The 27,653-nt window shown below is 49.0% G+C and overlaps 7 protein-coding genes and 1 non-coding gene across 8 annotated transcripts; 5 read left to right on the forward strand and 3 right to left on the reverse strand.

The window, feature by feature from the left end:
• Positions 1–310: 310 nt before the first annotated feature.
• On the reverse strand, positions 311–1,440 carry FPRO_11025 (uncharacterized protein; the record flags this gene model as incomplete). Its single annotated transcript, XM_031232053.1, has 2 exons — positions 311–761; positions 815–1,440. 2 exons carry the CDS (start codon positions 1,438–1,440, stop codon positions 311–313), a joined length of 1,077 nt encoding a protein of 358 aa, XP_031082028.1.
• Positions 1,441–3,496: 2,056 nt separating this feature from the next.
• FPRO_11026 (uncharacterized protein) lies at positions 3,497–5,215 on the forward strand (the record flags this gene model as incomplete). Its single annotated transcript, XM_031232054.1, has 5 exons — positions 3,497–3,721; positions 3,775–3,804; positions 4,586–4,750; positions 4,799–4,872; positions 4,924–5,215. The coding sequence occupies 5 exons, from the start codon at positions 3,497–3,499 to the stop codon at positions 5,213–5,215; spliced, it is 786 nt and encodes a 261-aa protein (XP_031082029.1).
• An 847-nt stretch (positions 5,216–6,062) lies between these two features.
• On the reverse strand, positions 6,063–6,936 carry FPRO_11027 (uncharacterized protein; the record flags this gene model as incomplete). Its single annotated transcript, XM_031232055.1, has 3 exons — positions 6,063–6,277; positions 6,344–6,736; positions 6,912–6,936. The coding sequence occupies 3 exons, from the start codon at positions 6,934–6,936 to the stop codon at positions 6,063–6,065; spliced, it is 633 nt and encodes a 210-aa protein (XP_031082030.1).
• A 1,275-nt stretch (positions 6,937–8,211) lies between these two features.
• FPRO_11028 (uncharacterized protein) lies at positions 8,212–8,955 on the forward strand (the record flags this gene model as incomplete). The annotated part of the gene is made up of 2 exons (XM_031232056.1): positions 8,212–8,259; positions 8,317–8,955. The coding sequence occupies 2 exons, from the start codon at positions 8,212–8,214 to the stop codon at positions 8,953–8,955; spliced, it is 687 nt and encodes a 228-aa protein (XP_031082031.1).
• Positions 8,956–13,341: 4,386 nt separating this feature from the next.
• Positions 13,342–14,595, reverse strand: FPRO_11029 (uncharacterized protein; the record flags this gene model as incomplete). The annotated part of the gene is given in 6 exon segments (XM_031232057.1): positions 13,342–13,494; positions 13,507–13,737; positions 13,873–13,965; positions 13,998–14,129; positions 14,302–14,519; positions 14,562–14,595. The coding sequence occupies 6 exon segments, from the start codon at positions 14,593–14,595 to the stop codon at positions 13,342–13,344; spliced, it is 861 nt and encodes a 286-aa protein (XP_031082032.1).
• A 6,573-nt stretch (positions 14,596–21,168) lies between these two features.
• FPRO_11030 (uncharacterized protein) lies at positions 21,169–21,633 on the forward strand (the record flags this gene model as incomplete). Its single annotated transcript, XM_031232058.1, has 1 exon — positions 21,169–21,633. One exon carries the CDS (start codon positions 21,169–21,171, stop codon positions 21,631–21,633), a length of 465 nt encoding a protein of 154 aa, XP_031082033.1.
• Positions 21,634–25,018: 3,385 nt separating this feature from the next.
• Positions 25,019–25,540, forward strand: FPRO_11031 (related to cytosine/adenosine deaminases; the record flags this gene model as incomplete). The annotated part of the gene is made up of 1 exon (XM_031232059.1): positions 25,019–25,540. One exon carries the CDS (start codon positions 25,019–25,021, stop codon positions 25,538–25,540), a length of 522 nt encoding a protein of 173 aa, XP_031082034.1.
• A 393-nt stretch (positions 25,541–25,933) lies between these two features.
• tRNA lies at positions 25,934–26,017 on the forward strand. Its single transcript is given in 2 exon segments — positions 25,934–25,971; positions 25,982–26,017. It is a non-coding gene; the product is annotated as a tRNA-Asn (tRNA).
• The last annotated feature ends 1,636 nt before the right edge of the window (positions 26,018–27,653 follow it).

Raw genomic sequence — 27,653 nt, forward strand, 5'->3', positions numbered from 1 at the left:
GCTTATAGTTTATACAAGTGTTGGTAGTTATCGTGACAGCTCGCACGCTGATATACTGGTACTGTAATTTATTCTACTCGGAGGACAGACATCATCCTTCCTCTCATGAGGTTCAGCAAGATGACGAGATCGCCATGGTAGACCCGCACACATCTCTCACTCGTGGGATCACTGATGTGAGGTCTGCAGCAGGGCTCGGCTTGCCTCTGGATGGTCTGTTCTCCGGCGAGCTCCAACTAGGAGAGCTTGACGAATCCCAGATCCAAGGTCTTCTAGACTACATATGCCACACGCCTGTGTCTCTGTTGACTCAAGATCCGGTTGCTGTCTCAGCTGGAGTATCCTCTGCTGGGGTTGCCTGGCCCGTGGTGCCATTATTAGGAGTATCATAGCTTGCCAGCAGACGCTCCTCTTCCTTCTTGGAGCGCACAGCCTCTGTCTCTTCACGAAGCTTCTGCAGATTCCAGACATCGTCATCTTCATCGTCGTCGTCGGAGTCGTCCTCATCTCTCCACTTGCCACTCTCGAACAGAGCACGACCAGTGTTCTCCTTGGCCTTGCGGGCTTGCTCCTCGGCTGCCTTCTTGTCGAGGCGATCCTTCTTCCACTTGGCGAAAGTCTCGGGAGTGACTGGCGTAAGAGTACCGGTCAACTTGTGTCGCTCAGACTCCAAGAAGTCCTCGAGTGTGAGGGTCTTGAGTGGTGATTTGTCCATAAGCGCCTTTTCTGCTGCTCTTTGCTCTTTGGTCTTCAGAACGAATCTAAGTTTGGTGTTAGTGTAATTGCAAAGATATATTGATGACAGAAGCCATACCCAGGTGGCAGCGCATGCTTATATTTGCACTTATCTCCTCCGTTAGGGCAAATCCAGAACCAACCATACTTGCCGTCCTCAATGGCCTCGATGAAGTATTTGCACACTTTGTCGGTTGTGGTTTGCTGGTTGCCCTTCTTTGACAAAACGACACTTCGCAATTTGTCTTCGTCCCAGTCTGCTGAAGTTTCGGCCTTCTTGTTCTCCTCTTCCTCTCCCCTTGAATCGTTGTACAGGTTCTTCTTTTCTGTCTTACGCTCAACAGAAAGGTCGTGTGAAAACTTGCACTTCTTGCCCTTCTCACAGTTGCCTTTCTTGTAAAAGATGCAAACAACTGTCTTGGGGTCAACGCCAAAAGGCACCTTTTGGACTTGTGCTGGTTTGTTCATCATAGCCTCCAGATCCCTCTTGGCTTCTTCGGCCGCCTTCTTCTCACGCTCACGAGCCTCCCTCTCGGCCTGTTTTTTCTTCTCCTCGGCTGAGCCACTGTTCTTCAGGTTCGCCTGCATGCGTGAAATTTCCCTCTGGGCAGCACCTCCCTTCTTATTTTTCATACCGAAAGTTCGGTCCTCGACCGTTTTAGTGGCCTTCTTGGCCGCAGGCTCCTTACCCTTCTTGGGAGGCATGATGGGCAGTTGATGGTGGGGTAATCGTGGATATCAAAAAGATATTCGATGGGATTCGGACGATCGTGAGGTCCGTTGAAGGTTTCTGTCGAGGTATATGCCCACGATTTCGTGTTGGGAATGGCGAGAGGCTAAGCCACCAAATCTAGGTTGGAAAAAAAGACGAATGTTGAAGATTGCTGATAGTTGGTGGGCTGGGCTGCCTTGGTGTGGAGGATGAAGTCACAGCTAGTCACGTGTCTGCCGAGACTTTTCTTCGAGGGCAAGTGGCTCAACGTGTATAAGTGGTTAATGCCTGTCTGGCTTGCCAGGCAAAGTATTATGAGTTACATTGTTTAACAGAAATCAAGTAGTTTACTTTCTCTTCATATGAATTGCGATAGAGACTAGGTAATTCTTGTCCGCAACCGAAGACAGAATTGCGTACATATTGAAAGAAAAAAGTCATTCTCACCTACCTAGAAACTCACTCAGTCGCTTACAGTGGGGATAGTGTGTCGGGAGGAAATCTTTCAACTACGGGCCGCACTAAGAACCCCAGCAAGAATACGTACCTGTCCTTGCAACGCGGACACTTTAGAGCTCCATCTGGCCAGTTGAAGCTCCATATCCAACATCTACAGATACAGCCTCGCGTTGATCCCATTACACTGTCACAGATCATTCAGAGCATTGACTTCAATTCTGGTTCCTATCCAAACAACTCCCTTCTAGAATAAATACCTGGTTTGTCCTATCAACGCTGGAACGCTTGCGCGCAGGCCAAAGTACTGACCGAGAATCAATCTAGCTCCCCAAAGCCTACGCAGCTTCCTGTTCATCACCTCCATCACCGCAAATATGATCTCAGACAACGATCTCTACCGACTCGCCATTTTCTTCGGCACTACAGCAATGATTCTCATTGTTCTCTACCACTTCCTCGAAGTCAACGCTGCGAAAGATCCGATTGAAGCCAGCAAGGAGGGAGCGTCAAAGTCACTATAATTGCACAGTATCACGATTACTGCGCATTGTAATTTTTTACGAGAAGGGAATATCCAGTCTGCAGGAAAGACTGCTCGGCGTTAAGGAGAACTCTTTGGACGAACGATGCCGCCTATTCGGAAAGCAGAGCGTGGGTTCGATACAACTAGACTAAGGGGACTATATGGATCTTTTGCTGGGAGCTTTTCAGCTATCTGCAATGGAATACTGGGAATTTCTTCCAACAACAAATTGTCTCAGTCGACTTGAAGTGAGGCAACTGGGATAGGAGATTTGATGGCACACGTCAACGCCAACCTATCACAGATGATATTTGCCTAGCATGAGCTATGCACACATCCTTAGGCAGATTCTGCTAAGCAAAGAACAAACAACACATCTTTGTTAGTCGTTTGCTTTCCTCTTGGAATTGCGCTCGTTTGCATTTGTGATGAAACTCTGTCTTGTCTGTGCAAACTGTCCCTTTTTGATACATGTCCCTATTCGCATCGTAATAGGTACCAGATGTTTACAGTGTGGCGGTGCGAGGCTTATTGCTACTAAAAGAGACTAGCTTTGGCATGGCGCCACATTCAGACCCGCGCGCATTGAGCTGATTAGGCAGTAGAGGGCAACAGAAGGAGCAGGAAGCAGTGCCCACCCCGTGTTTTTCTATGCCTTTGTCTCCTTCCCTCCCTTGCCTCCCTCTTCCTTTCGACCTTCACCGAACTTCACTCAACTCAACCGATACACGCCCACTTCTCAACCCAGCCCAAGCAATTTCTTATTACTCGGCCGCCTTAATAACTCTCGCGCGCCTTTTATTTCATCTCAAGCCTCTCGGACGTTTATTACCACCTTCTTTTCAAACCCCATTCCACATTCGCGACTTGCGCCGTCATCGAGCTCTAGTCTTCACCATACTTAATCGCGTCTTTGACACCAAATCGCACGTGTCATTCGATATCTTCTGCTGATTTGACCAACTGCATCAGCTTGAACAGCAGATACAGCCTTTTATCTCACGGGCGTATCCTTCTCAGCCCGTCTTTGACCTACTCTTACCCACTTCACACAAACACACATCATCATGTCCGGCAAGCTCGACCAAGCTCTCGACGATATCACCCAGGCCCAGCGCCGTAGCGCTCGCCGCCGACCCAACCAGCGCCGTGGTGCCGGACGCCCTGCTGCGGCTGCACCCGTTGGTGGTATCCAGAAGAGCACCAAGCCCGCACGCGGTGCCGGCGCAAAGCCTGCCCCAGCCAAGGCTACTCCTACCAACAGTGATAGCAAGATCATTGTGAGCAATCTGGTAAGTCGCAAACACGGGTTTCCAATTGCATTCGTATACTAATACTTCAATAGCCTAAGGACGTCTCGGAGCAGCAGATTAAGGTATGTTTCCGTTGCGGCCCTTGAAGCCCTCGGACTTTGTTCGACCTTTTCTCCTTCGCCGCTCTCATTTTTGCCTTCGACGTCGCGTCTTTCCGACTAGTTTGTCGACTTAGCTTAGGCCTGGAGCTATCGGACGCCCATCTCCTTCTTTGACTCTGTAGACCCTGGAATATGGTGCTATGTCAGAAGTCGAGATAACCCTTGTCGCGCAATAATACTGTAGGAATCGCCTGGTCAGCGTTCCTCGCCTAGGTAGCGCCGACTTTTCAGGGTAGAGGCTTGTCATGACGATATGCGTATTCTACCAGCCAAAGGCCAGCGAATTCCTCCGGATAAAACCTTTTGGAATCCTGCATCTACTTTAGCGAGCAAGCAGTGAGCATATACAGAAGCTATCCCTTGCAGATCTTGAGACAAAGTTGTGTCGGCTTGAAAGAACCCCCTTTTGGGTACAACAGCGGGTTGCTTGTCTATTTCTCAGCAGACCTGCGAATACTACACTTGTAGTATACTTGGGCTGGGTCCAAGTTGTGGGTTACTATACGAATGAGAGCCATGTGGGTGTGGCCTGGTGCGCTTAAACTGATCTCAAATTCTTGCTGGGCGGACTGAGGGCTCTGTCTTTGTCTCACTGCTCTGCTTGCTAGCTGTCAACCAACATGATTTCCAAATCCTGGCGACGTGATACTCTCCCGGAACTGGAACGACCGAGGCTCGATGACGGAATGACGATTTTTGTTCAACTACACTTCGGAAGACTAACGCTATTTCCCCCCGATAGGAGTACTTCATCCAATCCGTTGGTCCCATCAAGCGAGTCGAGCTCTCCTACGGCCCTAACTCTCAAAGCCGCGGTATCGCAAACGTGACCTTTCATAAGTCGGATGGCGCTAGCAAGGCCTTCCAGAAACTGAATGGCCTTCTTGTCGACAACCGACCTATCAAGGTGAGCTATATCAGCGCCTCCTGTCCCATCAGTAACTAATTTGAACAGATCGAGATCGTTGTCGGAGCTGCCCAGGCTGACAAGGTCATTCCTACCGTCAAGACGCTTGCCGAGCGCACGACGTACGTGAAATATCTTGCCCCTTTCCAATCAACCACTGACCAGCGACATAGCCAACCTAAGGCCCAACCCAAGTCCGCTGCTGCTGACAAGCACAACGCCGGTGCCGCCAAGGGTGCCGCTGCCAAGGGAGCTGCTGGCAAGAAGCGCCGTGGTCGCAACAGCCGTCCCGCGAAGAAGACCCAGGAGGAACTCGACTCGGAGATGGCTGACTACTTTGACGCCTCGGCCGCCCCTGAGGCCAGCAACACTGCTGCTGCGCCTGCACCCGCACCAGCTGCTACCGGTGATGCTGACATGGATGAGATCGCTGTATGTAATCTTATTCTTGATCTGTACGGTTGATACTAACTATGATGCTAGTAAATTCGTCAAAAGCGCCATGACAATGGCATGAGACAATGATAAATTACAAAAACAAGGGACCTGGTATTTTATGGACATTTTGCGGAAGGATACGGTAGTTACTCGGTTTAGTGCTGCAGCAGATTGATCCGGAATGAAAGAGGAAGAGAGGCCTTCGAGGTCGGACAGCGGAGCAGCTGGTTTTGCATTTGTTACTGTTTGGTCTCAGTTCTTACCCTTGATACGTCGAACTTATCAATTCGGCAGCCATGTCTCAATGTTGCTTAGCCGCAACCGAGGGACCTGGAAATTAAATTGTACTGTACAACAGATGGAATAAGAAGCGCTTTATACACACGGATTTCTGTGAAGATATGATAACATGTATCTCTGTGATAAAATATACGAAGGATTCGGCTTATTTTCTCCAGAATTATTCTTCGTTGTCGAGACATTCTAGTCACTCACCAAACCGAGACTGATTAACTCGTTCGTATCTGAGACTCGTCAATCACCATTTCTAATCCTAACACAACGCCCATGCCAAGTCATGAAGGGGCCCAAATGTAGACCTGCCTCAAGCACGAGCCTTGAAATCATCAGGCTACCTTTTTGACGATCACATTGGCCAGATTTTCAACACAATAGTGAACACCGTGCGTGTGCTTAACAGTTTTTCCATTTTTTTCTTCCATATCGTAACAGGCAATGTAGTCTTGACTACATATCCGAAAAATACGCCTGCCTTGGTGCGGCATAACGCCAACCAAAGTTACACAGCCTCATCCTGTACTGTAGTTCAGATATGCTCCTCTTTGGCAACGTCAAACATTCATAATTGAGAGATTTAGTCCTTCTTCTCGGTAGCAGCGGGGACAGCGGCGGGGGCGGCCTCCTTCTTGTCGTCGCCCTCGAGGGCAGGCATGTCGTCGTCGTCATCCTCTTCGTCGAGCTCATCACCAGTGCCTTCGGCACCAGGGAAGCCAGCACCACCACCTCCCAACTTGGAGAAGTCGATACCGCCAAAGTCACCACCCATGTCTCCCATACCAGGCATGCCGCCTATTGAGATTTGTTAGTCACAGGGTTCTGCGAGGCGCAATCAATGGGGATTCGTAATAGACTTACCCATGCCACCGAACTGAGAGAAGTCGTCCTCAGGGGCCTCGTTCTGTTCATCCTCATCAACCCACTTGTCGAAGTCGGTCTTGAGGAAGTGGACGCGCTTGGAGTCCTTGAGCAATCTAGGCCAGTACTCCTCCTTGAGCTCCTTCTTTTGCAGCTTTATCTCAACATTCTTGGCAGTGTGGTTGATCTTGCTCTCAGCGGGGTCGATCTCGCCCCAGAACTCGAGCTCGACATGGTACTTCTTCTTGAGAGTGGATGAGGTGCCGGTGAAGGTGAGCTTGGTAGGCTGAAGATCGAGAGTAAGGCTGTCCTTGGGCACATCAGGAACAGAGATGGTGAGGTAGATGAAGTTCTTGGAGGCGTCGGCGACGGAGGATCGCTGGGCCCAGAGGACTGCGAGTGGTTAGCGGGTGAATTGCGAGTGATACTGAGGGTATGCGCAGAATGCGATCAAGATTGCAGCCGTGGGAAAGATTATCGGTAGATTGCATCTTGAAGGCGGCATCGGTAGAGGGAGGGGGAATACGAGAGCAAGGCTGGGGCTGGACAGGGACGAGCAATGACATACCTTCGGGGTAAACAGTGTCAGACATTGTGAAGGTTGAAGTAAAAGGGTATCTTGTCGTATCGTGAAGTTGCGTGAAGGAGGAAAAATCAGACAGAGGAGAGGGAGGGAGGGAGAGATAAAGAGAAAGAAGGCAAAGGATGTTGCAGATGCAGACGCAGATGCAGCAGAGAAAGAGAAATGGAGACGGAATGGATGAGTTTTTGGTGGGCGGAGGAGGTGCAGCTTTAGCTTCCGTACCTAGGCTAGCAGAGTGCGCAGTGGGAGGTGAGCGTACTTGATTCAATCAATCCGCCTTGAGGCTTCGCACGTTTGTCTGGTCACAGGCGGGATGGTAGAATGTCTAAGAAGGGGAGAGAATAGAGGGGCAATTGATCAGCAGATACCTCAGCTGCCACTGGAGTTATAGTGCTACCCAAGGTACCCCCCTACCACACCTTTGAGTGCCCGCTCTGACGTTTGCCCGCCCCCTTGAAGGAGGCCGGCTTTTCTCCACTATTACTGGGCTGTAGCTCCTAGAAGGTGCTGGAGCTTTGTCACCTCAGTTGGAGGTTTGCTGCGTACAAGCAGCGACGAGACGTAATCTGGGTGCAGTTTCAGTGCAATTTCCGCTGAATTATTAGGCTTCTTGCATGAGTCTCGATAATAATCCCTTTCAAACAATCAAAGGCCGTTGATTGAAGTGGCTCTTTATCTCTGGATTAGCAATGGCAGCCTAGTCCTACCTACACGCGGCCGGCATTCGATGGCGGGGTAAGCACCCCTCGGGGGGCAAGAAAACAGCAAACCTTACTGTAGGGTGTCAAAATAAACTTAGCAAAAGTCATCCTAAACTTAGGCTATATTAACCCAGGTCTTTTTGTCATTTAGGATCGAGGTCCTGTGTTTTCTTTCCCCCCCTAGGCACCTCACGCTGGAGTCGGAGTGCTGATCTTAGTGCCAGGCTCCAGGGAAGCTTTCAGCAGACCTCTCACTGAAGCCCCTCCGGTCCCTGTTTTTGCTCGCGGGCCAATGAAACCTCGGCCTTCCTATCACCTCAGCCTTGAGGCTAGTATCGGGCGAGCCTCACCACCATGACCCAACATCATCAACGACTGGCTGCGGCTGATTCGACGGCATCAAGACGCGTTGAAGTCTGGTAGTACTACGGACAGTTTAACAGACTTCTCAGCTCGAACATACAGATCACTGTGCTGTACCGTACTTGCACCTCCGCACGGATTCTACTCCGCCATTTGGCCATCTTTACAGTTGCGTCATTGGCGCGGGCATTTCCTACTTCCTTGTCCATCCAACCGCCACCATGGAGACTTTCAAATCTCTTTTTGCGAAGCCTGATCCCCAGGCCCAGGTACACACACTGGTCTATACCTGATTCCACATTATTGTCTAACATGTCTGGCTGTAGATGCGCAAATGCAATGCGTTGATGAGGCAAAACATCCGCAAGATCGATCGAGATATCCAGACTGTGAAACAAGTCGAGTACAAGACCAAGAACCTCATCCTCCAAGCCGATAAGCGAGCTCAGCGCGACCCATCCCGCGCCAAGCAAGCCCAACAAGAGGTTCGCGACTTTGCGCGTGAGCTCGTTCGCGCCCGAAAGACCTCAGCACGCCTCATCACATCCAAGGCGCAGCTCAACTCGGTACAGATGCAGGTACAGGAGGCCTTTGCTGTACGAAAGATTGAAGGATCCATTCGAGCGAGTGTCGGTATTATGAAGGATGTCAACTCGCTTATCCGTCTACCGGAACTGGCTGGTACCATGCAAGAACTAAGTGTGGAGCTGATGAAGGCGGGCATCATCGAGGAGATGGTCGAGGACTCGCTTCCTGCTGATGGTGATATGCTTATGGAGGACGAGGAGGCCGACGGGGAGGTTGACAAAGTCTTGGGAGAGATCCTCAGGGACCGTAAGCAGCCCACTCTCCCTGTGGCGCCTGTACCGGAGCCACAGAAACCCCAGGAGGAAGAGGAGGAGGAGGAAGATCCAGAAGCTATGATGGACCAGATGCGCAACCGGTTAGAGGCGCTTCGAAGTTAGTGTGCGTTTGGCGACGAGACTTTCTTGGTTGGCTGCTGCTTGAAGATGCCAGTTGTTCTTCATCATGGGAGGAGTTGGGGGCGTTTGGCGTATCTACAGTTTTGGCATACACTCGATCCTACAAAGACTTGTTGAGGACTATAGGGTTGGCACCGCATTGTCCGTAGTTTGCACTACGACGAGATATATAACCATGTTTCAAATGCTTCTTCATCCTATTTGCTGTGGCCACCATGTGAGGTCTCGTTCCGATTTCGATCAACTGGCCACTTGATAGAGGTGAGTATCATTCCAAATTCACATATCGTGCTTGCGATGTCCGCATGCTCTGTCTTTGTAACCTGGCCATACTTCGAGAGTCAGTATCGTAGCGTACTGCAGTCTTCGAGGGAGTAACATTAACTTACGGTTTGGTCTTGGAGTCACAGAGCACCAGGTCCAAAGCTCATGTGACAACTTCGCAAATAGTGAGCACAGATAATCAAGTTCAAGAGTTTCATGCTTTCATATGTTCCAGTATCAACTTAAGCTCATTAGAAGAGCGGTCAACATTCCCGTTTTGCTATCGAACGTGTCACTGAATACTGAGACTTGACGTTCTGGTGATAAGTGCATAGATGGAGGACCGGCGGAATTGCATTAGAGCCAGATATCAAGAATGCTTTGTCCTGCTAAACTTCTTTGCGAAGGATGCTACAGTGTTTTCTGGGTGCTTCCTTGTCGTTGAGTTGCTCAGAGAGCAAGTCCACGAATCCAATAGTCAGCATATATATCAGATGTGCTAAGATATCAACTCGTGTAGTAACTGAGCATCTTATGGTAAATTTCATCAAAATCTTCTTCCATTTATGGAGTATTTGTACCTAGCAGGGACATTGGCCATTGTATCTATACACGGGCAAGTTCAGCAGAGGCGGATGAATCAGTTCAAGGCCTTTGCTAGAACTCAACTTCAACCTTCTAGGTTCCGAGGTGGTATGTGCTTTATTTTTACGTATGATCCAGCTCTTGGTCTTGTCTAAAAACTCACAATGCGGATAACTGTTTGTCTTTTGTTCATTGAGTGTGTGGATAGCCAGGGGCGAAAGAACAATATGTTGGCTGTCTCTTCTCACGTACGCAAACGGTACCGCAGTCGATAGATGCAATTAAATTTGTTTCCTTGCCCTTAAGCCATAACCCCAATATTTGGGTGTATTTGGGTGTGTAACTCAACTCCTCTATCTCACTATGTCTTCAGGTGAACCTTCATACCCAAACATTATCAACGTGTCGAATGATATCTAATACTTAGTCAGATGATACCATGTCTGGTCCAACTCATAATCCATCGATGATACCCATGATTGCGCTCCCAGATCAATTATATGCAGTGTATTCAAGATCACATAAATATAGTGGCCTACCCTGAAGCACATGATGCCTCGAGGTGAGCGATGCCAACCACCAATGCTTCAGAAGCATTGTGACACGGGGAACGACTCTAGTCTCGGCCGAGTGTTGAGTTACCCGATGTCATCGTGGTGAACAGGAGGAAACAAGCAGGTTTGACCGATGTGTTGTTGTTCACACCGGATAGTCACATCCGTAGATGGCCTCACTTCACCGCAATCAACCCGCTGCCACAACCACAACCACAATCACAGGACCCAATTTGAAAAAAATATCCATCGCCTACGCTGTGACACCCTACAGTCACGTCACGTCACAGAATCCATTTCAAATTTTTCATATGTGACTCATTTCCCAAGGACAGCTGCAAGGGACCAGACCAGATATAGCTGCTGTCGTGTAAGTTAGACCCGCCAGCTCAACACTTTGACGATGGAGAATGCGCGCCAACTGCAAGCCAGCGCATATAAGCAGGTCTGTATAACCTGAATATTGGGAAATTGCATGCATGAGGGTTAGTAGTGTCGTTGCTGTGAGTAAGAGTGTCTGCATGGCTGGTTTCAAAAGGCGGTATGCTGGCCGGCTAAAGGGCCTGTATGGCTATGGCTGTAGCTACGGCGAGCTGAATTGATGCGGTGAAGCTTGAGTGTAGCAGAATCTTGAAACACATTGATCGGTGTAGGATAAAAGAGTTAAGTCAAGCCAACGACTCGAGATGCATATGCAGCAGGGCAAGGCTGCATGAGAGAACGCACACGCATTGCAGTGCAGTCGAGGGCGTGTTGTTATCTCTTTTACCCGGCACTATCTACTCACTGACTTTGACTCTGATACTGACACTCAGCTTACCTGACCGCTTCTCAAAGCACGATTCAGCAAGGTGACAGCTCACAAACAATGTTGATACGAGAGGATTGAGGAAAAGAAAAAGTATATTCCAATAAATCAGTAGACTAATCAGGGAATCACAGGGTCAAAGCATAGCAAACACCGATTGTTTCCTCCCCCTTACTCAAACATCAAGCAAGGGCAAGAAAAGTAAAGCGCCGTCGTCTCGTCTCGTTGTTCGTGTTCATACTCATGTTCATAGCGGGAACTAAGAGGATCTCCCCCCGTGGATCGATTCCTTGGCTGAGAATCACCCACTGAACCCTGGGCAGGGAGGTTTTGCTTCTGCGTGGGGGGAGAAGAGGAGACTTTGGTGGGATGTGATAACAAGAACGAGGCCAAGTGTGATTTGATGTGACTTGACTTGATGAGCTAAAGCAACGGATGCGAGATCATCGGGACGGTACGGCAAGCACCTGATCCGAGCCTAACGCTCTTGCCGCGTGAGACATGCTCTAATTATACAGGGGCAAACAGTTTTCAAGTTCAAAGTGCAACGAGTTTGTTGGTTATGGCTTTGTGAGGCGTTGTATGAGCAGTTTGTTTGTTGTATTGAATAGCGGCATGGCGCTGTCACGATATGCCACATCCAATCAAAAGCCCCCCAAAACTTGAGAGAACAAAGGAGACAACTATCCCCTCAAGCCCTCCAGCCCTCAAACCCCCAATATCCATGGCTTGCGAGGCGCGAGGCTGCAGCGGGTGATTGCTCTAGCTGCTTCGTGCCTGAGAAGAAGGCGAGATTAGAGCTCTCACTGCAGTTGATGTTGGCTTGATGTGCTGTGCTGTAAAGCGGTCAACCCCACGAGACCGCCTATACACCCCCACCCAATATCACTTCAGCAGGTGGCATGCCTCACATGGAGTGGTAGATGGGGTGCCTTTGCCAACACCAAACACCAACAGGGCTGTACTGTATCAGGAGACGGCCAGCTCAAAACCCTCAGGCCGACTTCGGATGAGAATACAACCCAAATTCGATATCACATCTTGGGCTCATAGGCAGGGGCGTGTACCAGAATATCGAATTTATTTCGATGACGGCATCATAAGGGGGAAATGAGAAATTCCTGTCATGGAAAGCTCATTACACACTTTGAGCATCATGATTCCTCGATAGGAGTTTATCATAACGCCTTGTCGCTCAGTGACATGTCTATCATGACGATCAATACTGTTGTTGAAGAACTCACTTCCCCTCCCTACCGGAGCAAAACAGACGAACTGTAGCAGATGCAATAATGGGAGGCAAATACCCCGGAAGGATGAAATAATCAACTCAATTACCCTTGAGCATAATTAACTTAATCGTAGTTGATGGTTTATGCGTTTTTCCAACTGCCTACCCCGGATTCTCAGGTGATCGATCCCCCAGATGACGAGGCGTTGCTGGCTGACTTGACTTACACCCAATTTACATGCTACATGGTAATCGTCATCGCCAGCCTCAGCCTTGGCCTCAGCAACTCAGCCCCAAATACACACGAACTGGGAATGCCTGTAATAACCACACCGTATGTAGTTGTACCTCACAAGAAACCACCACGTAGCAGGCAGGCAGCAACGAAACATTGGATTGTTACAGTTCGGGGGCCAAGCCAAGCATCACGGGTCCAAGATAAGATACTGATAGCATAATCAATCAGACTGCGGAACTTCGGGACGATGAACCTTTTTCCACTGTACATTCGGAGGCGAGAGATCCGAGCCAATCTCTGGCCAAAACATGGGGGAATGCGAAGTGTATGTACATAGATAGGTATTAGGGGAGCGCAACGCGTAGACATTGCACAGTAAGCAGCCGCGGCGTCCGTGCCGCGAATGCAGCTTTGATGCTATTCCTAGCAGACGTAACAGTTACAGGGACAGCGAAGGAGTGAGCAATTCGGAGACCGTATTATCTCAGCCTCGGCGTATTACGGAGTGAGCATTGCATCCGACATGGCATCATATCATACCCCGACAGTGCAGCCAAAATTCATTCATCTCATCAGCGACAAAAGCCACAGTTCGGTTTCGCATACCGTTTCTGCCATTTGCGCCGGATATCTCGAGATGAGTGAGATTAGCAGCGACATATCATGTTTTCAGCGAGCACAACGTACGTCATATTGATCTCTTTCTGGATATTTCCCACGACGCGGGTTTGGAATCGCGATCCTGGGGTAAACCAGAAGGGATCTGTCCAGGCTTTGGACGGAAGAGGTAGCCAGTTGCGCTGAGTCGTGGCGTAGGCGGCGCTCCCACATTGTGGCATACCTACGTACTTACGTATACTTCATACCTCGGTGACATGCTTCGTCTCGCAGGTTCCTTGGCAGTGAAATGACTGACTGTGTTGTTCAATAATTGCTTTCTTCGAGGTTGCATCAAATTCAGGAATCTCCAATCAGCTGCGTCAGGATCATTGTTGCCTTGCTGTGGCCGGAAACAAACAATGGATGTCTCAGCGTATGCAGCGAGAGAGTCAGAGACAATAACATCAATAAAACCTGTTATCATCTGCGACAAGTCTCAGCCAGAATCGGAAATCGTAGACATGTTTAATTGATTCCATTAATCAATTACGATTCAGTTCTTTTGAAACTATTGAATGTCGAGAAAACTCATTGATCAACAGTGCATCCTCATACTCACCCTGACCTGACGGTCATTCCGTGGATGATGCATTATCAATGATGAATGAAACGTCAAAGCTGTCAATCGCGTGGCAGACTTGACTCTCAGACTCTAGAAATGGAAGCTCTACACGAGTCGCTCACCCACGTTGCTTTGATAGGTAGTGACAGCGTCGGTATCGGTGTCGGTGCCAGTCTCGGTGACCTTCCCTTTTCCTTAGGAATTTCCGTCATTACACGCCTCCTCCTCCCATTCGCCCGTTTCCTAGACTCTACCTAAACGGGGGAATTTCCGGGACCATTATCGCTTCTTCCCCAGCTTTGGGCAACTCTACTCGTTTTCCCGCAAGCCACATTCTGCTTGCTCGATAGACCTCGGGCCAATTCCGGCAAAGGTCCACGGTTAGAATCCGATCTCCTTAAGAGAGATTGCTCAACTGCTCGCTACCTTTCGGTACTCTCCCCGCGGCACCGCAACCACAAAACAACACGTGGAAATTGCGGAAGCTAAACTACCGTAACGATCGCTAAGAACAGAATCAAAAACCGGGAGGCGTTTCGCCCAGACTGGTAGACCCGAGGTAGCACGGGGCAAAGTCCGAGGTTGGAATATTTTGAGTTTGGACGTTTTGAATGATTCAGGAGCTGCACCCTGAAGGATGCATACTACTCCGTATGTAGAATTTTCTTCATATGACAGATACTTACTGACACTGACGCTTGCAATGATTTCATGACACATGCAGACACGCTTCTACATTGTGGCTGTCCTTCCACGGCCCTTCTACCGATCCTTCTAGTGTCCACAACTGCATCTTCAACCACCACAACTCTATGCTCCAGGCCAAAAGGAGAAGGTGGACAGCATTTCAGGGTGGCTTCCAAGAAAGAAAAGGAAGCTCTAGAAGAGTTGATAGAAGCCCCTTCGATAAGGATCCATCTCCATCTCCATCTCCCTCTCGGCTCTACTTACTCCGTAGCATCACTGGCTAACAAGCCCCCATATTAAAGGGGGTTCTTTACGTTATGAGCGACTCGGTGAATGGGGTCAATGCAATGCCTGTCGGGAGCAACTCAGACATGGCAAGCCTTGGCTTGGCTTCACTGTGTATTTGGTAAGGGGAGAACCGCCGGTTCGGGTCGGGGGACCAGGGCTTCTCACAAGCGGTAGCTTCAAGGGGTTATCGACGCCTCAATCCTATCGCGGCAACGGTAGAGGAAGCAAAGGCTGGTTAAGCCGCCAGGCCAGGGGTTTAATTCTATTTTACAGGCCCTCGGAAGGTGGGAATAGTATTCCGTCCCATGCCATCCGCTTGGAGGGAGCTAGGAATGGCAGTCCGCCGTCCGGAGCTGGGGGTTTTGATTAGAGACGAATCGTCAAAGCAACGCCAGACAGGGCAAGGCGAGGTGAAGCAAAGCAAACAACAAAGTTTCAAGTGCAGCACCAAGCCGTGTCCGTGGTGTCGGATACTTGCTTTTGGGCATGGGTTCTGAGTCGATTATGTCACAAGGAATTGTGATATAATACAGGAGAATGTTACTCCGTGCGCCGGATAAAGTCGCCAGCGAAACCGTGTAAACGGTCAAAACACTGACTCTTGAGAGACCAAACAATTCTTCAAGGGGGCTTGCAGTACGAGAAGGGCTAGTCCTTCGTTAGCTAAGCCTGCGAGACCAGTAAAGCATATCGCGATGCAGACTCGGAAACCGATACAGTGTCTAAGTGTTAGGTAGAGTGCCTGATCCAGCCTTCGATAAGCTTTTCCTTAGCCTTGGCACAGCAACTTCCTGATTGAGCATCTTGCCTCTTCCCGCGGGATTCGATAACAAACAGGTAATTATACGACAAATGAAGGGATTGATGACGTTCGCTTCCTTGGCCTTTGCTTGAGACTCTTTTTGCAAGCATTGTCGCATTAATCATCGTTATCAAACTCAAAATTCCCCAGACGCCAAAGCAGCCCAACGGTGACACGGGTCACCCCCGGCCAGCGGGATATCCAGGCTGGTTGACCTGGTCTGGCTGTAATTTTAATGACCGATCTCTGACCGCAGCATTGGGAATTTGGGATTGGAAACTTGGAACTTGTCAATCCCGGGACAGCACCCGGCCGCGTGGACCGCTGTAAGGATTTCATCGCTGTACTCCGTAAAACCACTAACAAGAACCAAGGGCCAGGCTCAAAAGGCCCACTACAGCGAGATTGCTCGGGATGAAGAATTTCAGGTGTCAATTATTTGAATTACAGTGAAAAAAAAATCCTTCCTTGTGCCGAGGTGGAGTTAACTTAGGTAACGTGAGAAGAATTCTTCCATGGAATCTTCCCTGTCAAAATGGAAGGCCAATCTTGTCGGCGAGTAATGTAAAGTTGGTGTTTCCCCAGACCCGGCATTATACGGAAAAGAATGGATCGTGGGAGTGGCTTGAGTGAAGGAGAAAATAAGTGGCCGTGGAGGAGGTGGAAATACAAAGATAGATAAGGTACATACCTAAGGAAAACTGGAGGTTTGCCATGACGAACGTATCGCAAACGGCGCAAAAGGCGCTGAGAAAAAGGACCCTGATACCCATATCTGACTCATATCGCGACTTATTCCCGCCGAAGCTGCAGCAGTGCACCTCATCCTTCGGTTGATCACCGAACAACTTGACCGCCGGAGCCTTTCTTCTCCTCAGCGGGCATGAATTGCGTGCTGTGTTGTGCTGCCTCGCGGATAAAGGTGGAGTGAGGCGGGAATAGGCAGGGTCTTTTCGGCATTGCCTTCACACTGTCGTTGGTGCAATTGAGCACCAGAGCCACTGGAACCACTTGTATCTCCAGCGATCAGCAGGCTAGAAAGTTGCTGTGAATCCAGACGGCCAAGCATATCCATTCTGCCATTATCTGCAGGGTTCACTACGGGCCAGACCGTTAATCATGAATATCACTGATCAGCAGCAGCTCCTCTGTCTGATAAGCAGATCTACCAACGTTTTGGGCTGCCCGGCTAGGAGCAAAAGCCCCTCCGTGCAGCTCCTGCGACAGCTCCAGACTCTCACAGCTGTGTTTGGCTCGGAAGGGCTCGAACTGCAGATCATTTCTTAGCCAGAGTGCGGAGAAGCTCTTGAAGCTGTCTCACTCATCCTCAGGCGAGCACATCCGACAGCTCAAGCTCACCAATCTGATGTCTTCCGACTCACAAGCGACAGCGCTAGATTCGGATCACAGCTCTGAATGCACCCTCGCATATGTGTTGTTACCATCTGAGTTCTCCTGTTTCCGACATGTCGAAAGCGTTCTCCCTTCGACTCGACCGGGGCGAGGCAAGCGCCGAGGGAGAGTCAGTAGTTCAGCCGAGCGCCAAGGCCTTTCGGCGAGGGGTAAAGACTTTCACAGTCAAGGAATTAAACAAACTGAACCAAATTTGATGCTGTACTGGAGAAAGGCCGAAAGGATTACGGAAGGGAGACCGCCACAGGGTGGAGAAAACGCCGCAAATGCGGCTCCGACTGTGGATGCGGGTCTCCGAAGAATACGCCGGCGTATCGCATGTGGGGAGTATGAGAGAAATATCACAGGATTCACCAGGGTTAAACCGTCAGACCGTTGCCAAACGTAAGCGAAACCGTATTACTTTGTGTAACTGGGGAACAATTGAGAAAACTCTTCAGCTTTTTTTCTTTATTTTTTCTTTCATTTTTTTCTTTTTTTTTTTTCGTTCTATCCAAGATTGTTGCTTCTTCCACCGGATTTTGAAATTGAATATTGTGCCCAATGGCTAGGTTAGGATTAAACCCTGCAGCTGTACCACCGAGATTCCTACCGACCAAGACATCGCGGAGAAGAAATACAGTGCCGTGATTGGCTACCGATATCGATATCCATGCTAGCTAGCGGTGAGAGGGACGAGCTGCGATTCGTGCGCTCAAGCAGCCTGGACGAAAGGGGAAACTTGCTGGTCCCCGGGCAGCTGTTCAAGGTTTGCAGGCTAAACGGGCATGCAGGGTAAAAGAATGCTCGGTCCGGGATTGATTTCTACAGTGCAGTTTTAACTATAACCCTAGTGGGGAGTTGGGAAGAGGCAGAACCTTTGAACTTTGTTTTACTAGGCACCCCTTGTGCGTGCCCTGTGCCCTGTGCCCCTGGGGGTTATTGGGGGTTGATGGCTCTGATGGCCTGGAGTTTGGGTTGACAGCTTCTAGATTGGGAGGGGAAAATGGAATAGGTTGCGATAAGACGCGATATTAGGTAGGTGGGCTTCGGCGGGAGAAAGACCGAAAGGTCGGAGGGGAGAGTTTCAAAATTGTGTAGGCCGTGGTTGTGTGTCTACCGAGGATGCATACTGTACTGTATGCATATGATATGATTTGCTGTTTACTACTGAATGGCTGTTGTTGTTTATGCTGTTGACCGGCGGTGAAATTGAACTATCCTCGGCTTCCGCAACTTTAGTGGTTGATGGCGCAGCTGGATCGGACAGTCGCTGCAAGATGGTGCCCCAACCAATTGATAGGTGACTGTTCGGATGGTCGCTGATTGACTGCGAGTGGTAAAACAATTAACCAACTACAGACGAATGCTGGCAGCACCACGAAGCACGTATCCAGCAAATAGAAACGAGTGCCCTTTGCGTCAAGGGAGCGGTCAGTGATTGATTGATTGATTGATTGATTGCGAAATGCAAGCTGTGCCCTACCTGCATTGGATCGCATCTTTGTCTCGGCCCTTGCTTGAGGACAAGGCCAATCCAGCAATCCCTCAATCCTGTGAATGCCCTCCCCCTCTTCCCAAGTAGGAAAAAAGAACAGCCAGAGTTGAGTGTCAGCCAGCCCTGTGGGATGCATATGGTGTGGTGTGCGACTATCAAAACCTACTCTTGCCCGACGCGACGGGAAGGTTTGGGCGCTGAGCTATCTCGGGACAACGTATGCCAGGGCAGCAGCCCAGAGGCAGAAGCAAGCCGAGGATCGACCGCGGCCAGGGACCGATTCTGGGTGTGTTGGGCGCTGGAAGAATGGGAAGACGGGCCTGGAAGGGGAGGGAGGGCGTGCGTGGGGGGAGGGAAAAGATGCGACGGAACGGAAGAGGAGAGAGGAAACTTGAGAGACATGGAAAAAAAAGCAACCAAAGACAAACGCATCAATCAATCAATCAATTTGATAAATTACCAGACAAGACAAGTAATGAGACAACAAACTCCGAATGAGTTCATCAATCATTCTCCGAATCGTAAGCGGATGGCTTTTGATCCGAATCGAATGAATCATCTGCGATCATCCATCCATGGAGGAGCGAAAGCGACGGAGCTCTCACTCGCTCACTACAGGCTACAACAGCACCAATGAAGCATTGATACCTCGGGCTGATGAGTGATGAATCCGTTGATTCGTGTCGCAAAGTATCACATCACATCGTATTCAATTCGCAAGCGATTGCTGCGCTGCGCTGACTCTGCCGTAATCAGCAACTACGATTACATTATACGGCGGGTGAGTAATCCAGTTGGTCAGCCTGGGCGGTAAAAACAAAAAAAGATAGAATCGCTGTTGCTGTGTGCGTGCCTCTTATCATTACAGCTTGTGACTCTATTGATGACTGTGACTTGTGTCCCATTGCCGCCCGCGCAAGCCCGTGATTTGGTAACTTGACCCGCGGGAGGGAGGCTGTGATCCAGGCGACGGCAGCGAATCGAACACGGTGTAATTGATATTGTGGTTGCGATTCGCAGCTTTTCGGCCTTTGGCTTTTTTGGCTTTTGGCTTATGACATTCTTCACCTTGGGCTTTGGGGGGATCTGGAGGAGGCGTTTTTTCAACCCCGGATTACGAAAAAAGCCACAGGGCAGATGAGACCAAGCCAGCTTGTTTGGGGACAAGCAAATCAGACAAACAAGCTTGGGGTGTCTTGGATGAGAGCGGATTGTCTTGGACGATGACGGGACTCATCCAATACAGATCCTGAGTCTTGTCTTGTGTTATTGTAGATCTGGACGTATCGGTAAATGAGATGCAATGCTGTGATCCGTATGAAAAGGCCTTGCTTATCTCACCGTCTGTTGGGGGGATTTACTCTGGTTTCCTCCGTACACAGGTTTTATTTTTACAAAGCAAGTTACTTTCACGGACGGCACAGCTCTCAGCTCGTCCATCCCGTCACCGCAACACGAGTGTGCATACATACAGTCAGTGTCAGTCAATGCTGGTAACCATCCATTACGAGGCCTATCAATTTATGCTTTGCTGTTGTTCCTATCAATAGCAAACAACAACACACACACACATAACGCGGTGAACAACGGTGAACAACAAACTTGATTTCTGGAAGACTTCGGCTTCGTCCTTACGGCGCGATCTCGGCACATTCAGCGATTTGACCCGAGCGCGATAAGCCATTCTCTAGTTACTCTACTCTACTGTACTGACTCTATTCAAAGAGTCTTGGCGAATTCTTTGGTTGATTGATAGAGAATCATAATTAGATCTGGATACCGAGTTGGCTACCCGCCCGGCCACACGCCCCCCATTATCCATATCTCGCTCGACTCAACCGCCATAACCAGAGCCTTCAGATGCCTTGAGAGTCTCTGACTCTTCCTTTTCTCCCCACGGATCCGCTTCGGCCACCCCATCCCCCCCCCCAAGAATTACCAGTGACAGGCGTTGTATCCGCTCCGCCCGTCCACTTAGCCGCCTCTGTATCGCCCTGGTTTTCCCCTTCCAGGTCTCTCTGACTCGAATTTCCCACCGCTCTTTTCCCCTCGCCACGCCCCCCCCGCCCTTCGTCCCCTCTTCACGTTCACATCCTCTTCTTCTCCCGTTACCTCGCTCCGGCACCCCCCTACACCTCGGTCGGGAGCAATCCGCAGGCTGAATTTCAGCAGCAGGGAGCCTAAACGACAGGGCAGTTGGCAGCGGTATCTGGTTCTCTTCCCGGCGACCGAACTTGAGGACCCTTGACCCGCACTCGCACCCGTTCTCGGCCGCACCCCCAGGCTCAAGCTCAGGCTCAGGCTCAGGTCCTCTGTCACCTTTTGTGCACACCCCACGCCCCTAAATCATCTATTCCATTCCACACCTCACCCAACCCGATCTTTCTTCTCATCTCACACGCCCCTGGCTTCCCTTAGCCGGCTGCCTGCCCGTTCTGCTTCATTCATTTATATCTACCCGCATCCCCAGGTTTTCATCCCAAGGATCCATTTATCTGCCATCAACAGAACAACATCATCAAGCCAAGTGATCATCACTTACACTTGCTATTTAGCAACAGTTACAGCTCTCTGAGCTTCACTCACCACCATCACCTCGCCAATCACCAACATCACAACCGCAACAATGTTCGGCTCATACAGTTCCATCAGCTCCATGTGCGCGTCTTCAGCGCCCATGGATATCGCGTCTCGCAACATCTACCGATCTCAGGATTCCGCCTGCGCTTTTCCATCATGGCCCCGACGTGACTCTCTCTCCGAGTCTGACCGAGAGGAGCGACCCACCTCTTATCTATCCGACGACGATCTGTTCCTCTCCGATCCCTTCGACGACGATGCCCAGAGCGTTTCCAGCGCTGGCAGCTCTTCTCCCGGTGCCATGGCCTCTCCTCCCAACGTCATCACCGACTTCGAGCTCATCCAGGCTGAGCGCGAACGCCAGGCCGCTTTGCAACGAGAGTGCCTTCGCGTTGTCGCCCTCGAGAAGGAGCGTCGACGTGCCGCCGCACGAAAGCAGCGTCGTAGCAGTTCTCACAAGAAGAGTCCCAAGACCAAGCTCACCTCCATCAACGAGGAGGCTGTTGAGTAAACAAGCTCTGGGAACTTCTTAATGACTGTTACGACTTACGATAGCGTATGTTTACATGTTACCTCAAGACAGCAACAGTCACTAACAATATCTTAGGCTGCTTTTTGCATTTACATGGCATATGATACCCCACACAACACAACACAACTACAGCATTGCATGTGCGCAAGAATAGCTGCACATGCCAGATTCATCTGCACCACTATTCCCATCATATGAGATGGGAAATCTCTTCACACAACCACAACGGCCAAACAAGCTGCCACTCGCTATACCGGGCAACCTTAATCAGCTGTCGGATCGACTTGTAGCCGCCGGCTTGATTTTCGGGAAACAACTTGACACCACCACTATCTTGGTCGATGACGCCATGGTTAGACCGCCTCAGACCCCAGCAAATCAGAGGGTGGGGGTGGGGGTTCACCCAAGAATGAGTCAGATGCATGAGCCAAGCTTTGGAAATGGATGACAACAACAACAATCAACAATCAAGTCAAGGACCATCATTCTTCCATCAACTCCTCAAACCTTCCGATGGCGGCCGAAGTTGGTGCCGCCGGGCGGGTGGAAGCATCTCCCATCTAGACACCCTTCTAGATGAGTGGATGTTTCTTCTCCGGACCGTCGGCGACCTCGGCCATCTGCCGCTCACTTCTCTTGTCTTCCCCCGCATGGCGGACCGGTAAACGGATTCGTCTTCGGTCCATCACTATCCGCTTGCTACTTTTCTTCTTTTCTGTTGAGGCTTTTAACCAAGCCCGACATTTTATCTTTCCCGCCCCGGTTCACCGGGCTCATTATTGAGTTTATTTAATCGTTTTCGTTTTCGCACACCCTCTTAATGGAAAGCATTCATGTATTTTGGAGTTCTTAATATTGCATTGTCTTCTGGCTTGCATGATCATAGGGCATGGGACATTTGGATACAGGTTATGCTTCAGCCTCCCATCACTGGGATGAATCAGCTGGCACACACTTGGCATATGAAATGGGAAACATTGGCATGGCATGGAACTGCATAGCATTGGATATGCACACAACATTGCATGGTTTATTACACGGCGATCTGGGCTTTTAGATACCTTAGGATAGTTTGGCGGCCTTGAGCCTGCCCTGATTTCAAGATACCCCCTTAGTTAGCATCAACAATCATATCTGGCATACACATCTACTTCACCTAGCTCTTGTCTTTGATTCATGTGATGAGCCGCCTCTGCTTGTGACTCTGGTCTGGTCTGGTCTCCAGGCGCTTAGCACTCTGTATTATCACCAACCTTGGGGCACCCTCAGGCTTGGCAACAATAAAGGGCCACAAGCCAATCTCACAAAAGCGTGTGCCACAACAAAACCCTATCATCCAATAGCCATCAACCATTACCGAAGCACACTTTTCGAGTACCGGCGACAATAGGGACCTATCTATTTTCTAGCCTGGCCCGTGGTAACGTCCCGTGCCGGGGACTTCAAGGTCAAGCTGCTCTGTCACATGGGGGCATAACGCCTTTACCGCGGGGTTGGTGGAGAGGGCTGTGAGTGGGAGATCGGCGATAAGAGACAATGAAAATTCACGTGGTGAGCTTGTGATTGAGAATAGGAGCTTATGATGTTTTTCTGGTTGTGTTCGGGTGTTTGGATAGGAAACATGATTGTGATTGTGAAATAACATCGGTAGTTGGTGATGGATGTGAGTGCGTGTCAAAGAATCGTGGACGGTTGAGGATGTTAGTTTAGATGGCGGGGAAGACGGCATCTGCTTTGTTTGCTGTGGTTTTAAGTTGGCTTGTCCCGTGTGGCTTAATAGGTTAAATGTATTTTGTGTAGATGTTTGCACAAATATAAGCTTTTGTATTGATAGAGTGTTGTCGTTGGTTGTTTGTATACTGCCAACTTTAACTCAGGAACAAAAAACACAAAGAGGCTACAGACTTTCAACAGGCCCTTGTGCCACCTACATGTAGATCATGTCTCAAACGATTTAGATGCCGTTGAATCTTTGTTTGATATGGGGTGTATGTCGCGCTGGTGATGGCGAAGGCGCGAGGAGTGAGAGAGTGAGACTTACACCAAAGAAGCCAAGAATATAACTATAACGAGACGTAAAACGGTCTGAACGGGAGCATCCGAGATGATACATGCTATCTGGCTTAGAGTGGTTGAGATAGGACAGACTCGTGGTTTGAGTTACCTTTGTTTCAGTGACCATCTCGATGTCCAGTCCTATCGTTCGCATTTTGAGGGTATACACAAACACACATATCTTGGTCTCAGCTTGATACAACATGGAATTGAGACCTTCTAGAGGCACGAGATTGTTATTAAATTGCTTATGTGGCAATCGAGAAGTTGGAGGGAAGGTCTTTGATGATCTAGAGCAGTATGCTCGTGGATGACAGGACTGTCTCGATCGAGATCAACAGAAGCATCGTTTCACATAAGAGATTCTTTCAAGAGTCATGATAAGACACTGAAGTTCTTTGATATCCTTGTATTGGCCATGTAAGACGTCTCTTTTCTTTCTCTAGATCCTTGATGTAAAGTAAGATCGAGTATTCAAGACCGATAACAGGGAGCAAGCACAACCGGACCATAAGCTACTTGAGACATATCAATGTATTTCCATTCATATCGTGGGAAGTTCTGTAAATCTAATTCTCAGCAGATTGTCTCTAATTCTAGACCGTGAAGGCTAGGCCAGTTCCTCAATTTGCCTGGAAGAATCACATCACAAGGAGTTGTAGCAGGGAGGAAGGGAAAGCAGCAAACTGTGAGTTCTTGACCAGGGTCTATGAAATGGTTCATTCCGAATAAATTTGTTCTTATGTGAGTCTATGCTTGGGTATCTTCTACACATAATGTAGTTCGATGGCTTTGATGATGGCGAGGTTGATCATCACTTCTTCAGAACACCCCCTTGAGCATCTCAGTAATGTGACTAGTCATGGGCTTATTGTGATAAAAGTGAGTCTAGCAAGTTTACAACTTAGCATTCGACTCACAGGTATTACAACTCGATCTCTCGGCTCACTCTTTCAAGATATAGTCCCACGCTGACTTAATCTAGCCAGATTCATTCACCTGGCACATGAAGAACATCAGTGACAATTAGCTTCATGTTAGTAGATTTCTAAGCAATATAAGATTATGCCATTAATAATCCATGATATTTGCGTGATGTTGTACGACCATGAGATAATCTTGATTAGAAACCTCATTGCAATCATCATTTTCCCCGCATCATGGATTTGTCAAGCCTCACTCTCTCAACCTCACTACTCGCAAGTCAACTCACCACTACCACCTATAAAAGCCCAGGTATGAAAGAATCTACACTTGATCTTATAGTTAATGTATAAAATTGACGTTTACTTGACACAGTTACAGCAAAATGATCAGCGACCAAGATCTGGAGCATCTCCGTCTGGCCGTCTCACTCGCCCACGAAGCTCTTAAAGCAGGAGACGCCCCTTTTGGTTCAGTCCTCGTCTCATCCGACAACAAAGTGCTTCAAACCGACCGAAACCGCACCGTAACAGGCTCCAATGGTGATGGTCGCGCTGACTCGACGCTTCACCCAGAGTTCACTCTCGCACGTTGGGCACAGCTCAACCTAAGTGATGAAGAGCGCGCAAAATCTACTGTATATACGAGCGGTGAGCACTGCGCTATGTGTTCTGCTGCCCATGCGTGGTGTGGGCTTGGAAGGATTGTGTATGCTTCTTCAACGGAGCAGCTGGGAGCTTGGAAGGCCGAGTTTGGTGTTGGAGCACCGGTTGCGCCATTGAGTATCAACCAGGTTGCTCCAGGGCTTACCGTTGAAGGACCTGTTGAAGAACTGGCTAAAGAGGTTTATCAGTTCCAAGTTGAGAGTTGGACGGCTAAGGGCTTCAAGTCCAAGTCCAAGGCTTGAGGGATAGGTAGATTCTGTTGATGTTTCTGAGTGAGCTGTAGCGTGGCGTATGTGGCTGGAGATGTATAAATGTCTGAGAGAGATTTGATAGTAGAAGCTTGAGATGTTTGACTGTGAAACTCTGCCTTTCAGAATTGCTTGTTGTAGCATTTGCCTGTGAGCTCGTGGTGTGAGGCCCAACGGTTGAGTCTTGGGTTGGCTTAACTTGTTCCGCCAACTCCAGCAAGCAAGAACCGAGCCATAGATATTGAGAGACTAAACCAAAGAAATTCTCCAGATCGGTTATTTGATACAAATAAACTTGAGGCCAACGAGATTGCAAATATATCGGTTTCAACCAGATGAGCAAAATATTTTGCTTTGTTCCAAGTCGTCTACCATCCAATCAGCTTATCCCCTGTGGCTTAGTTGGCTAAAGCGTCCGACTGTTATTCATAGACAATCGGGAGATCGGAAGTTCGAGCCTTCCCGGGGGAGACATGTTCTCTTAGAGTTTCTCTTTTTGAGTCTTTTATCTTTTGTTCACTTAGTGTCACACCTTGGGACTCATAATAGTTTTGTTTCGTGGCTGCGGTGCAGACTTTTGCCTTTAAGGATCTCGACTTGAGACCCCATAGACATCTGACGAGAGAGACATCTCTCCGCGTTCCTTAAAGGAATGTTTACAGGAAAATAAATACTGATAACTTCTTTGAATAAGTCAACTCGAGCACCAGCAGTGGGTATACCTATAATGTCGTTGCGCTTTCTGTCACAAACTCCATATTCTCAACATGCTCAGTCGCCAGGGGTCGGTCAGCCTGACTAGGACTTCTGTCTATCTAGATGTAGCAAGTAAAGCAGACTGCTCAAGGCTGAGACCCTATGACCTACTCTAAATGTGGATTGTCTTGGTCTTCTGCTATTGGCATACCTAGAAGCAAAACGCAGAGCAAAGATCTCATCATCGTTTATCGCGGGATAGTCCGCACGAGCATAGGCTGAGTTCAAACCACAATATTGGGAGAATACCGCTTGAAGATCAATTAAAACTCGTAATTATACTCCAAATTCGAAAGGCTCCCGGAATGCCACCCTCTTCTCTTGGCAATTTAAGGAGGTATCATCGAGTGTCGTGAGGGCGACAGTTCAGCTATGCAGTATAGACACACATTGTATGTGACGCAAAGAGGAAACTGTTTACATGGCACCAGTTAAGGTAGGAAAAAGCATATAAGAGATTGTCTTGTACCACAGATCAAGATGAAATCGTGAGCCAAGCATGCAAGGCCGTCACAATGCCGGGTACGATAGGCAAACCTAGTCGATGGCATTTGAGTAACGTCACCTGAATCCTAGCCTGAATAGTCTCACAAGTCTTGCTCACTAATGTATCAAAGAAGGAATCGGCACTTGCATCACAAGTTGTTCCCACGATGATAGCGCCACTTGCATGCCACGGCCTGTCTTCTCACCATTACTACCACCCAATGCTCAAGAGAGCACCTCTTAAGGCCATTTAGACTTGAGATACATGCTATAGGAGCTTCTTGGTCTGATTGGGAGTCTATCCAACGATGAGAGTCGACCACAGGGCTCATCCCAGAGACTGAGAGCCGGACCAACAACAGCGCGTCTCTCTTGTATACAACACCGCAGAAAGCCCTATTGTACTGTTGAATGAGGTAGAGTAACCAAAATAGAATAGAAGAGTTTACGAAAAGGATAAAGACTGTCTTACGCCTCGGCCTGGAAGTGGCTGAATGGCATCTATCTTTACCCACGAAACTCTTCGTTACTCAAGACATGAATGAAGTAACCACGCAGTATTTCTGGATACAATCAATCAAGATAACTACAATAAAGTCTGTTATATATCATTGGGTCTGAGACTCCACAAAGCGTTCCTAAAGCAGTTGAGAGGGAGTCACTTTTTAAGCCCTCTTGAACAAGTTTCGACTCTAGGCGGACTATTTATTACGATAGAGGCACCGGAGACCAAACATCAGAAGGATAATCTAACCAGTTGTGACTGAATGACAAAGAGAAGATATCTGGACTTCTGCAGACCACAAATCGGGTTTCATAGTCGAAACTGGGCAGATGGCAAAGGCCGTTCTGGGCAATACCTCCC

The sequence above is a fragment of the Fusarium proliferatum genome (genome assembly GCF_900067095.1).
Source record: "Fusarium proliferatum ET1 genome assembly, contig: FPRO_scaffold005, whole genome shotgun sequence".
Lineage (NCBI taxonomy): Eukaryota > Fungi > Ascomycota > Sordariomycetes > Hypocreales > Nectriaceae > Fusarium > Fusarium proliferatum.